The 13,132-nt window shown below is 45.0% G+C and overlaps 1 protein-coding gene across 1 annotated transcript in view; it reads left to right on the forward strand.

Moving 5' to 3' along the window:
* The first annotated feature begins 4,955 nt into the window (after window positions 1-4,955).
* Adamts5 (ADAM metallopeptidase with thrombospondin type 1 motif 5) overlaps window positions 4,956-13,132 on the forward strand; it is a 40,748-nt gene continuing 32,571 nt past the window's right edge. The window contains exon 1 of the mRNA XM_048346362.1: window positions 4,956-7,130. Within this exon, the coding sequence (XP_048202319.1) occupies window positions 6,015-7,130 (1,116 nt within the window). The 5' untranslated portion in view covers window positions 4,956-6,014. The remainder of the gene's footprint in view (window positions 7,131-13,132) is intronic.

Genomic DNA, 13,132 nt, shown 5'->3' on the forward strand with positions numbered 1-13,132 from the left:
TTTGCTTGTGATGTTCCATCATGAAGGAAAAAGAAAAATCCTCAAATGTTTCAAATTACTCTTAGTTAGAAATTCCTGATTTTTTTTTAATGTTTCCAGGAAGGTTTTATTTTTGAGATAATTTCTGGCAAAAAAAGGAGAAAATTTGAGTAACCCATAAAAGCAAGAAATATGTGCATAATTGTGTGAGAAAAGCTAAAACAACATTTCACAGCTGGTCACCCTAAAGAAATGACTTGTTGGTTTTACTTTACAGATAACACCTGTATGTCTTAAATAATACATATGCACATTTTTCATTTGGAAGCTTTTAAATGGTCTAACATTTCTGTGTGCCAAAACTATGAAAATCTAGCAAATCTAAGAATTTTTTTTTGTGTAATATTGAATAAACCAGACCTAAAGCATCCCAATAGATTTTTTGTAACATGTTCTATCTAGAAACAGAGAACCTTGTTTTGAGTTTCATCATGCATTCAGTAAATTTCTGTGAAAAAGCATTCTCTATAGTGCAAATCTTAAGAAAATTTCCTCTGTGAGAAGAAAAATTGGTTGGCCTGATCCTCCCTATTATCTAAGCTCTCTTGTATTCACTCATAGGTGTAACCTGGAGGTAGGATATGTGTGTGCGCTGCATGTGTTACTACAGTGTAGGAGATTGTGTGAGTGTGTATGTGTGTGTGTGTGTGTGTGTGTGTGTGTGTGTGTATTGGTCCATCAAGATGGATATTCTACCGTTGTGGAACATGGGAAGAGATGGAGAGGAAAATAAGGTGAAAAGGGAAGGGAGAAGATGTTGTTTCCTTAAAAAAAAATACTCTAAAATCCTCCAGGATTCATAGCAATGCTAGAGTGAGTAAGTAAGGTCTTTCCCTATAATCCAAATGCAACTTGGTTTTCAAGCAGTCTTTCTTAGAATAGGAATTTGCGAAGCAAAGTATGAAAAGAGGAAAAGGTCCAGCTGGTGTATTTAAAGCATTTGTAAATGGAACCAGGAAGTAATGGAGCAATTTCTGTTCCATGCGTCCACACATCCTGCTCCCAAGGAGAGATTTCTATACCTTAGAGGGCTCAGAAATCAGCCAGGCCTGGAGAAGGACTGTTAATATGGGAGAGGAAAACAGTTGAGAGACTGTGATCCTTCTACAGGAGTTAAGAAGCAGGTGTTTCGCTGGAGGGGAATATTTTACTGTCAGGTATTTCCTCTTGCTTACCAAAACTATAGTTTGTGGTAAACGTGAGTGAGTATCTAACACTTTAGCAAATGGAAATTTGAGAAAAACACTTACAAGGATACAGAAATCCTATAGAGTGGAGCCATACTGTAAATGCAGAGGGCAGAACACATGCAGGTATTGCTTTTCTTCTTCTGTATATTTGTATGTTCCAGCTTACATTCCAAGTTATCTATTGATACAATTGGTTCCATCTCTCCACTGTAAGCTTCTTGCAATCACAAGTCATGATTTATCTGCCTTCACAAGTCTCCAGAGAGCCTCACAAAGCCCTTTGCACTTTCACATACTTGTTAAACTGGTAGATTTTAAGAGATTTTTGGCTTGAAAACCAAATTAAAGAGTTGAGATGGTTACACAAGAGTTGAACTCTCATAGACATCCACAGAGAAGTCTACAAATCTTAGTTTCTCACTGGTAGATGGAAAAGGTTGCTTTAAATAATCTCCATAGTAATTTCAAACTTAGAATATTCTGAAAATGAAAAAAAAATCTTTCTTTTCAGAAAAGTAAAGGTTATGTATCTATTGAATTTCAGGTCATATATGTTGCGTAAACACAGTGGAAATTTCTCCTTAAATATGAAAAAAGAACACTTGTAATCTTAGTTCCTCAAGAGGCTGAGAAGGAAAGACCATGTGTCCTGTGCTTGTGCCAGCTCAGGCAGACAAATCCAAGAGACTCTTATCTTCAGTTAACGAAAAGAAAGTCAGGGGGCTGGGAATATGGCCTAGTGGCAAGAGTGCTTGCCTCCTATACATGAAGCCCTGGGTTCGATTCCCCAGCACCACATATCTAGAAAACGGCCAGAAGAGGCGCTGTGGCTCAAGTTGGAAGAGTGCTAGCCTTGAGCGAAAAGAAGCCAGGGACAGTGCTCAGGCCCTGAGTCCAAGGCCCAGGAGGCAAAAAAAAAGAAAGTCAGAAGGTCAGAAGTAGTCCCACTCAAGGAGCAGAACGCAATTGTGAAAGAAAAATCCAAGGCCCTGAGTTTGAGCCCCAGTAATGACATAAATACATACGTGTGTGTGTGTGTGAGTATGTGTAAATGTATGAACAAAGAAAATGCTTCTCAGAATAATAAGATAGTTAAGGCAATTAGCCCATTGCAATGAGATCGTGATTATATTCTTTCTATATGAAAAAATTGAAAACATTAGCTACATAGATTATTTGCTTGAACTGACAGACAACTAATTATTTTCTGGAATATAGTAGCTCATCAATTTTCTGGAATATAGTAGCTCATCATAATCTTCCAAGGTTATCCTTTTAAAATATTAGCAAATGAACTTTCTACTATGCTGAAATAACTTCCACAAAAATCTAAACATACTCAAGGATAATTTTTCTGAAGAAGTAAAAGTTTATTCATGGTATCTACAAACTCTTCTAGTTCCTTGGTGATATATGATTCTAATAAATATTGATCACTTGATATTTACATATGGAGCTTTAACTGTTCCACAATCTGTTTTTCAAGTGTTTGGATGATCTGAGTACAAATGTCATTCATTTGTTAACATTAAAGGCGTGAAATTCAGGGTGAGGAATTCATATGGGAAGAATGGCATTTGATAAGATGAGAAACATTTTGGTAAGAAGACAATTAGTTGGTGTTTCCTTAAATTCTAAAAATCTGTCTGTACGCAAAATTTTGCAGTAAAGGCTGGGGATATAGCCTAGTGGCAAGAGTGCCTGCCTCGGATACACGAGGCCCTAGGTTCGATTCCCCAGCACCACATATGCAGAAAACGGCCAGAAGCGGCGCTGTGGCTCAAGAGGCAGAGTGCTAGCCTTGAGCGGGAAGAAGCCAGGGACAGTGCTCAGGCCCTGAGTCCAAGGCCCAGGACTGGCCAAAAAAAAAAAAAAAAAAAAAAAAAAATTTTGCAGTAAATATCTTTAAACCACTATCACCTGATAGACCTGTCAAAAATGATTCTTTGAGATTCACAATGAAGTGGTTAAATTTATTGAATTAAAGGTGTTCTAGAGATGGTGAAGAATCAAGTTTGGGATCTGTTGGCATACTATAATGAGCAGCTAAAGGATACTGGCCATGCTTCTTTAGGACTCCAGCAATTGACAAATGAGAGACTGAGGGTATTGGGAATCAAAGGTAACAGCTTTTAGCAGTTCCTTCCTCTCAGAATCCACCAGGCGCCATTGGTTCTTCTGGAATCAGCATGGTTACTTAATTTATAAACAAGAATCAAATGAGACAACAGATTTCAACTATCTCCTTGCTGGGTCTACCTAGGGGGTGTTCCAGGAAGTGGGCAGTGGACATCTTTGTTGGGCAATTCTGAAATTCCCTTCAGCATGTCATCCCTACTGTGAACACCTTTTACTTCCCAGATCACTTCCCAGAGAAATGATCCCCTTAGGGACCATGGCTGTTCTCAGAATCTCTGGGGTTTAACAAGATGGGAACGTGAAAATTCTACCAGGTGCATTTTCCCCTAGCATATTCATGGATTAACCTAAGAATGACTCCCAGGGGAGATCTGCCACTTGCCCCTGAAGTGGTTTACCTCCCAGCCTACCAAGTAGCTCTTACAAAATCACTGAATTTGCCTCTGCCTTCTTAGATTGATCATTAGAGGAAACAAAGAGGACCAAAAATATTAGTCACAGTGACTATGATGGTCAAGTACTAATAATCCTTCCTCTCTCTCATCACCAAGTATCCTTGACCTCCTGAATGGAATTTCTGAAAATGATAGTAACTCCAGGCCTGTGGGCAATGTGGAGATTTTACTAGACATGCAGTCAACCCACATAATGGTATTTGTCATTTAAACAAGTAGAAAGAGAGAAATTGCAAGCACAAACCTTAAAAAAAAATCTGTTGGGGAAGGGGAAGAAACAAGCCGAATTCCTTCCCACAGTTAACCCTTTCCAACCCGATACCCAAAGGAAGTTCCTGTGGCTGGGATGAATTGACAGATTGTGGGTAGTGGTGAAAGGTCCGCTAGTGAACTGCAAGGGGTTTGCACACCAAGCCGCGGAGTCCCCAGGCCTCAGGCAGCCCTGCCCGGAGCCACCGGACACCGGGCAGCGCTCTGGGCATCGCGACGCGCCAGGAAGTGCCCGCGGCTGCCCAGTCGTCCCGCTGCTCCGCTGGTGGCTGGGAGAAGTTAGTCAGCCCCGAGCCTGAACCCCAGCATGGGCCGGAGCTCAAATAGACTGGGAAAGGAGGAGGCAGGAAACGCGGTAGCGGGACAGCTGGGAGGAAGCGAAGGGACGATGGGGACTAGGGACGAGGGCACAAGCGGGAAAGCTCGGGCTAGTGGACGGGAGTTGCGCGGCCTGAGATGCCGGATCACATGGGCGTGCAAAAGGCAAACATCAACAACAACTTGCACTAGGAACTTCCAAGCCAGGGCAAGGAAAGCAAGCCAGAAGGAAGCAGGGAGAGACTTGAAAGTCCCAGTAACTTTCACACACACACACACACACACACACACACACTCACACACACACACACCACCCCTTCAAGGAGATGAGGTAAGCTGAGGTTAGCCAGCCCTGATTGGTTAGGAAATAGTCAGACAGACCCGGAGTTGCTGTGGCTTTAAATGAGGCCAAGGCAATTTTTGTTTTTCTAGCCCAAATACTTGCACCACCACCAGCACCACCACCACCACCACCACCACCACTACCACCCCGCCCTCGCTCCCTCCTTTGTCCCTCCTTCCAGCTCGCCCAGGTCCCAGTCCCTTCCTTTCCTCGATCACCCTCCTCCTCCCCCTTGGCCTCTCCCCATCTGATTAGGCGCGGACCGGGAAGGGTGGGAGTGGTGGGGGAAGGTCTCTCTCTCTCTCTCCTCTCTCTCCCTTCTAGAGGCAGCGTACAGTGACGAATTGTTGAAATTGCCATTTCAGGATGGCATGCCGCTATAAATTCATTGTTCCACCTCCTCGCATCTTCACAGCGCTCGCGCTGCTCGCCGCGCTCGCCGCCGCCGACTGGGGATGAGGGCGGCCCGGAAGAGCCGGCCGCGGCGGGGACCCGGCCGCGCTGCTGCTGCCCCGGCTCGCCGCCCCCCGCCCCCGACGCTGGGGCTTTAATTTTGTTTTGCATGACTTTCCCGCTCCCCCTTTCCACGTCGCCTCTTTCCTTCCCATCCTCCCGATTGCAACAAAGCCAAGGCAACCCCACAAAATAAGAAAGGAAGTGGGGGACCACAGCTCCAAGCGACCGCGGCGCGAGAATCCGGACCGGCAAGCGGGGTGCCGCCAGGAAGGTTACTGCAACCAGTTGCGGGCCCGGTGTATGATACGATTATCTTCTTGTTGTTGTGATTGTTGTTGTTAGGTGCAACGGTTGGGACTGCATCTGTCTGTATTTTCTTTGCAATATTTGCAGAATCTCCACCCCTTGGCTTTTTTAATTAATATGTATATCATTTTTGCCACCTCTTTCCGGAAGGCAAATCCAATCATTGTTTCTTGGTGTTGTTTTGTTTGCTTTTAATTTTTTTTTTCACCCCCAAACCAACAAAGAAAAGTTCGCAAGCTGGCACCACGGCCAGGACCGGCTGGCGCTTCTGCTGCTGTTGCTGCTGCTGCTGCTGCTGCTGGGGCTGGCGGTCCCTTTCCGACACTCAGCAACCTTGCAAGCAAGTGTGTCTGTGCGTGTGTGTGCGCGCGCGCGCGCGTGTGAGTGTGAGTGTGTGTCACCCCCCCCTCCCCATCCCCGCCCCTGCAAACTTCTCTAGCAAATAACAAATACCTATAAAGTGCCGGTGGCGCAGCCCCTCCCCGCGGGCAGCGCACTATGCTGCTCGGGTGGGCGTCCCTGCTGCTGTGCGCCTTGCGCCTGCCCGCGGCCGCCGCCAGCTCCGCCGCGGCACCTGCCCAGGATAAAACCGGGCCGCCCCGGGCGGCCGCCGCGGCCGCGCAGCCCCGCCGGCGGCGAGGGGAGGAGGAGGCGCGGGAGCCCATCCAGCCTCCGGACTCCCTCCAGCCCTGGACGCCGCCGGCGCGGCCGCGCACGAGTAGCGGGCTGGTGCAGAACATCGACCGACTCTACTCCGGCGGCGGCAAGGTGGGCTACCTGGTGTACGCGGGCGGCCGCCGATTCCTTCTGGACCTGGAGAGGGACGACTCGGTGGGCGCCGCTGGCTTGGTCCCGGCGGGGGGCGGGCTGAACGCCCCCGGGCGCCACCGTGGCCACTGCTTCTACCGGGGCACGGTGGACGGCAGCCCCCGATCGCTGGCTGTCTTTGACCTTTGCGGGGCTCTCGACGGCTTCTTCGCGGTCAAGCACGCGCGTTACACCCTGAAGCCGCTCGTGCGCGGCCCCTGGGCGCAGGCGGAGGCGGACAAGGTGTATGGAGATGGATCTGCGCGGATCTTACACGTCTACACCCGCGAAGGCTTCAGCTTCGAGGCCCTGCAGCCCCGCGCCAGCTGTGAGACCCCCGCGTCCCCGCCGGGGTCCCGCGAGCGCCCCCCGGTGCGCGGTCATCCCGGCCCACGTGCAGCGCTGGCCCCGCGGCTTCCCAGCCCGGCTTCCCTCCCACCTGCCGGCGCCCCGGGCCCCCAGACGTGGTGGCGGAGGCGGCGCCGCTCCATCTCCCGAGCCCGCCAGGTGGAGCTGCTCCTGGTGGCGGACGCATCCATGGCACGGATGTACGGCCGGGGCCTGCAGCACTACCTGCTCACCCTGGCCTCCATCGCCAACCGGCTGTACAACCACGCCAGCATCGAGAACCACATCCGCCTGGCCGTGGTGAAGGTGGTGGTGCTGGGCGACAAGGATAAGAGCCTGGAGGTGAGCAAGAACGCGGCCACCACGCTCAAGAACTTTTGCAAATGGCAGCACCAACACAACCAGCTGGAAGACGACCACGAAGAGCACCACGACGCCGCCATCCTGTTCACGCGGGAGGTAGGTGCAGCCGGGTGGGCCCGTCCAGAACGGGGCACGTCCGGTGCTGGGATAAGGAGGTAGGTGGAAGGGAAAATCGTGCTGATGCCGGCCCCCCCACCCCCATTCCACCCCAGCTATCTGCATCTGTGGATTTGCTTATTTGCCTCTCGCTGACACCCAGCCAGCCTCCATTTCTGCAACTGTAGGCGACCTCCAGGCCTCTTCCATTTCTCCTCCATACCAACAGTCGCCTTAAGTGACCAGAATTGCTTATGCAATCAATATGCAGTACTTTGGGGGCGCCATCCAGTCTTGGATAAGGCAATGTGGGCAGTGAAATGCTTGCTGAATGCACAGTTAAGTGACAAAGGGGAGAATCCAAAAATGCCTTTGGAATCATGGTCTTTGTTACTGACCAGTGGATGTCAAAATGATGACTTCCTCTACCCTACTGGGAAGAGATGGGAAGTTCATCTGCGGCCTTCACATCTGATTAATGACCCTCCTGTGGAAATGTCCCTACGTGAACTTCTTCTGCAACATGAATCCAAGGCACTCCTTTTCTAATGTGGGCTTGCTAATGGAGTTCTGACGTGTCTACCTCGGGATCTCAATTCGTGGAGAGGAAGGAAGGAATGTGGGAGGGTGGAGAGGGATGTGGAAGGCCAATCCGTGGAGGGGACACTTTGGGGAGGTGCTTTTACAAGGCTGCCAATGCATCACAAGCACCGCCTTCTCCAAACTCAGCCAAACAAGGGTTCCATCCAATTCACAGGTTTGGGGTTTTGGATGAATGTATTTCTGAAGCCCTAGTGCAGAAGGTCTGGGCAAAGCTTCAAGACATGAGGAAAGAATGTTTTCCCAGGACTTCCCCATTTTAAGATGGTTTCAGAAAGGGGGGGGGGGGAGAGGTGACATTCTACACCCAGAGGCTCTAGGAGGAGCACAGGATCTGTTTACACAGTCACTAGACCACCAAGTCAGTGGTGACACTGACAAAAAGTCTGGGTTGGTTTGAAGCCTGGTTTGCTCATGGTTCAGAGCCTCTGTTTTTTACAGCTCTGTTAAATTGGTAAGAACTGACTTAAAATGCTCATACTTTGAGTCATCTGACATGCATTCAGAATAGATGAAGGATTGCAAACTTTGAGGTTGCAAAATGGAGCACACAGAGAAAGGATGGGAAATTAAATGATGCATTGCAGGAAGCGCTGGCTGGAGACATACAGGTCTTCGCTGCCTAATTTTTTTTTCTATTTTTACTAAAGCACCTCTGGTATGAAGGAAAAGGGCTGATACATTTGGAGTGGAGAAGCACTTGTGGCTCATAGGGTGGATATAAATACAAACCACATGTAAACAAAGACACAGGAAGGCGGCACTTTGGAGAGATACAGGCAGTACGTAGGGTGGTGTACAATGAAAAATGTTTTTCCCCTTATTAAGTGATATTCTGGAAGCCATTCTTTCATTCCCCATTCCTTTGAAATGGTAGAACATTCATGTTGCGGCCTGCCTTATGAGGTTCTCATGTAAAACGACCCCTTTCCGACTGGGTTTCCAAATACTTTTTTTTTTCATAAGCAACTTTCCATGCCTGGGTTTCCTTGCTCTGCTACATCAAAAGAGCCTGCCAAGAAGTAGGCTTTGGAGAGTTTATGAAAGGAAGCTCCCTAAAGAAAAGGGGAAAAAATAATTTGGAGACAGACTGCTCCAAAGAGTAGGCCACCTTAATGATATTTGTTTCCATATTTGTAAACAAAGCCATATTCCATTGTTTTAACAAAAAAAAAAGTTAATGAAAATGCCACCATCACTTGCCCTCTGTCCTATAACTTTCCTACTTGTTTCCCAGAAAAAAGGAAACTAGTCAGTGACTCTAAATGATGTTTATTGCTTTCTCTGGGTCTATTTTGGGCTCACAGAATGAACAATTCCTGTTTTCTAAACTATGAAACGTATCCGTAGATTTTTAAGTTGATTAAAAACAAGCAAGAAATACATGAATGGTCTATCTTAATTTGAATTAGTATTGCAATAGGCTACTTTAAAAAACTAGTATACATAATGGGAAGTATTTACATGAGCCATCTCTGCCCTCATCACACAGAAGCTTATTTTGCATCATTCAGTTTGTAAATGGCTCTCTGTCATATTCAGTCAACTTCCCAAAATCTGAATATTTAGAGAGTACTTGTATTGTGAATCTATGCACTAAGTCTAATAGAGTACTACTAGAAGGCTCATAAAAAACATTTCAAGACCTATTACAGCATTCATTTGAGAGTACACAAAATAGGAAGTAGATCTCTGATTTATACTTCAGAAGGTGAGAGAGAGAGAGAGAGAGAGAGAGAGAGAGAGAGTTAAGCTTTTCTGTCTCCTGGAAATCAGATCTGAAGGCCTAAAGAAAACCTCTCCTAGCTATTTCTTTTCAATGAGAAATACCAAGAGTTGGCACCAGGATTCTACTTTTACAACTCTGTTTTGAATGTAAGAAGTGTGTTGCTTAGCAGCCAGACGCCAAGCCATCAAAACTATGTTTTGATGGGCGGGCTCTGCGTCCTGTTCAAATTTTGTATCCAGATGTCTTCGCCTAAATTGTTTGTTTTTCAAGCATGAAGAAAATGTGAGAATATGTTTTCCATCCCTGTTTACTAGCTGAGGCCACCTTGAACATTGTGTCTGAGCATTGGCAGGGTAGCGTTAATAATTCGTCTATCAAATCAACACACTTCACCCACTTCACCATCAGGAATGTACCCCAGCCCTTTGGCACTATTCTAATGAGGCTAACAACAGTCATCCATTGTCTGACACAGAGAATTGCTGGAATTCACACCACTTCTGTCATCAACATCCAATGGAAATCCAGTCTCCCCGGATTTATTTTGCTCTTCAGAATCTTTTCCTTGTTGCTGACTTCCTCTTTTAATTTAAAACAACTTCTTTAAATACACTGTTAGGCCCATTTTCTAGACTACTGAGTCTGCTTTATTACACAGTTAAGGAACCTGTGAACACCCCAACTTCTTCCCAGCATGCCAATGAAAGCTTTACCCTTTCATGGATTGAAGCACTGGATGGTGACCACTTAAGAGAATGTATGATAGGAAAGATTTATTCACTTTCATTACCCATCAATGTGCCCTTCAATACGCTTTTAGCTCTCAGCTAAAACTGTCTTCTCTCATTCATTCCACTTTATGTTCTGGATTGGGACTTCAGTATTTCTCCTTTGCCACCCAATTCCTCCTTAGGTTTTGAAACTAGGGGGCACTAGAGGGGAACGAGAGATATAGAGGAGTGAGAGGCCAAATCAAATATTTGGGTTCAACTCCATTTAGAGCTGAAAGTACAGCTTTACCAAAGAATTATACCTTACAGGTCAGTCATTACCAATAAAAAGAAAGCTACATAACTCAAGCATGAGGAGAATAATAGCAGCTGAGGCAACAGTAGTTTATTTTCTTAGAAATGATAGGAAATATTTAGCCAATAAATCTAAATTCTATTAGAAAATATGCCACAACTCAAAGCACCCATTGCATCACTGTATTCCTTGTATTGGGAACAATGCCTATTGTACTTGCTATATGTGGACACTCATTTAGGTAACTATAGACAAGAAAATGGTCCCTGTTTACCAGTCTGATTATTAGCAGAGGAGAAAGTAGACACATACAAATATCACTCTACTGTAAGGAAAACTGGCAAATGCTGTAAGTGTGCTGTAAACAAAGCCTAGGAAAGAGGGGAGAAGAGAACTATTATGTCTGCCTCTGTATCTTTACATATGTCCTTCAAATATAGAATGAAATAAGTTCTTAAAAGAGGTATAGTTATAATTTGGATTTAGGCACTTACAGTTAAGCATTTCCAAATAATATCCACTGCTATAAACAATTTTGTCATTGATCCTTTCAATAATCTGCAGCTATGGTACCATTAGTAAAAATTTGACAGATAACTTCATTTGTTAGAAGATGAATGTCAATAATCCTCATAGAGCAGCCTCTGACAAATGGCAGAGAGAGAAAAAATAGTCCTGCCTAATGCTCTGTGAACTAAAAACATAACTAATCTATTCAAACACTTAATAAGTTGTTTATAAAAGCAGAAAGGTGACTTGAAGAGTTAAAAAGTGGTCCCTTTCCTAAGAATTCATTGCAGGATATGTCATACAGGCATAATAAGTTGTACTGAACCCATCTCAATTCAATTTTGAAGAAAGACTATGAGGAGCTGGACATTACAGAGAACCACACCAGAATCTGCCATGGCCACAAGCAATGCAGTGGTTCTCTGAAATATACAGAGTGAACTATGATAGGACCGGAACAAGAACTGGTTAGCTGGATGAATGATTCATTGGAAAAGATAATATCAATCAGATTAAGGAAAACATTATGTATAGCACACATCATTTTGTAGAGAATTGGGTGGATTTAACAATGGCAAGAGAATTTCTTCCAGGACTGGAGGCTGCAAAGTTAATGATCATGGTTTTAGTTCATTTAGGGTGGAGTGAGACAGACCTCTTTCACACTCTGTACTCATAGCCTTTTCCTTTGTTTCTGTGCACAGAGTGAGAGAGACAGACATAGAACAAGATGTTTCTATAAGTCCTTCCTTGATAAAATACTTCTTCTCCCAGACTATCTGATTCAGTCAAGGTGACTCCAGTCCTTTGAGAACCTTTATGTTTTCTCTTTTAGAGAGTCTATCAGACCTTCTATAACCTCCCCAAGACACATTCCTCACAACATTGCCAAGGGCTGTGTGTTTGGAACCATGTAGTAATATCTGGATGCATGGATAGAGATTCATTTTAATGATCATTTATACAGCCCTAATTAATATAGTCTCTGCTGAAGTAGAAAAATAAGGCTTTTGCTATACAGAGAAGCAAATGATACCTCAAGAATCTGGTCTATGTTGTGAGGCCGTGGGATGGAGTTGATGACAGGAAGTTAGATTTGGTCAATGTATTGAATTGGGGTAGGAAAAGTCACAATATACCCATTAATGTGTGTAATTAGTTCATGTTAACCAAAGAAAAAAATAATGATAAGTATCAGACCCATGAAACCTATATATGGGCATATGTAAATGTATGTGTATGATATTTATAGTAAAATCATATGTCATGTGTTCCACTAGTAATTTTTCTATCACCAATCTCTTTTTATAGAACTTTAGTAGACAGAAAGGTAGACACCTCATGCCAGGATGGCTCACTCCTGTAATCCTAGCTACTCAGGAGATTGAGATCCGAGGATCACAATTTGAAGGCCAGGGAAGAAAGGTCCTTCAGACTCTGTCTCCAAAATAAGCAGCAAATAATCAGGATGGAGGCATGGCTCAAGTTGATAGCATGTCTCTCCAGTCAAACAAGTAAGCTGAGAAACACAAGGGAGGCCTTCTGTACAAAAACTTTATATGTCCTTCCCTTGAACTCTATTGCTGGAGGTGATAGAGAAGCAAAGACTGTTATTATTTAAGTCCCATGTAGGATGTTCTTCTTTTTACTAAGGACACTGCTACACTTACGATGACAACAACTCCCATAGCCTTTATGTGTCTTCCAATTCCTTATCTCAACATATCTATGTTACTTGTTACCACTCTGTCAATAGAAGCAAGAAACTCTCCACTGCCTGCTTTGTGTTCCATGTTTTTGTATTCTGTCCACTTGGCTTATTCCCCTATCAAGTACTAAGTGCTGGATTTTCCAAGCTATTCTACCCTCTGTATATCACTTTTCTACACAGTCTATTTTGCTGGCTCCTTGTCCTCACAAACAGGTCTTGGGCTCCATTGAACTACCAAATCCCATGAGAGGCCAGAAGCTTTGCCACATTCATAGTATTCATAAAGATCTCCACAGTGCTGGTGAAGATGGTCACACAATGTCACGACTTCCCTCTCAACACTCTGATGGTCTCATAGACCATTTCAAACGTATTTCAGTCTTATACCAGGGACAACACCACACCACAAGGCTATATTTTGTGATC

This window comes from Perognathus longimembris, chromosome 5 (assembly GCF_023159225.1).
Source record: "Perognathus longimembris pacificus isolate PPM17 chromosome 5, ASM2315922v1, whole genome shotgun sequence".
In the NCBI taxonomy this organism is placed as follows: domain Eukaryota; kingdom Metazoa; phylum Chordata; class Mammalia; order Rodentia; family Heteromyidae; genus Perognathus; species Perognathus longimembris.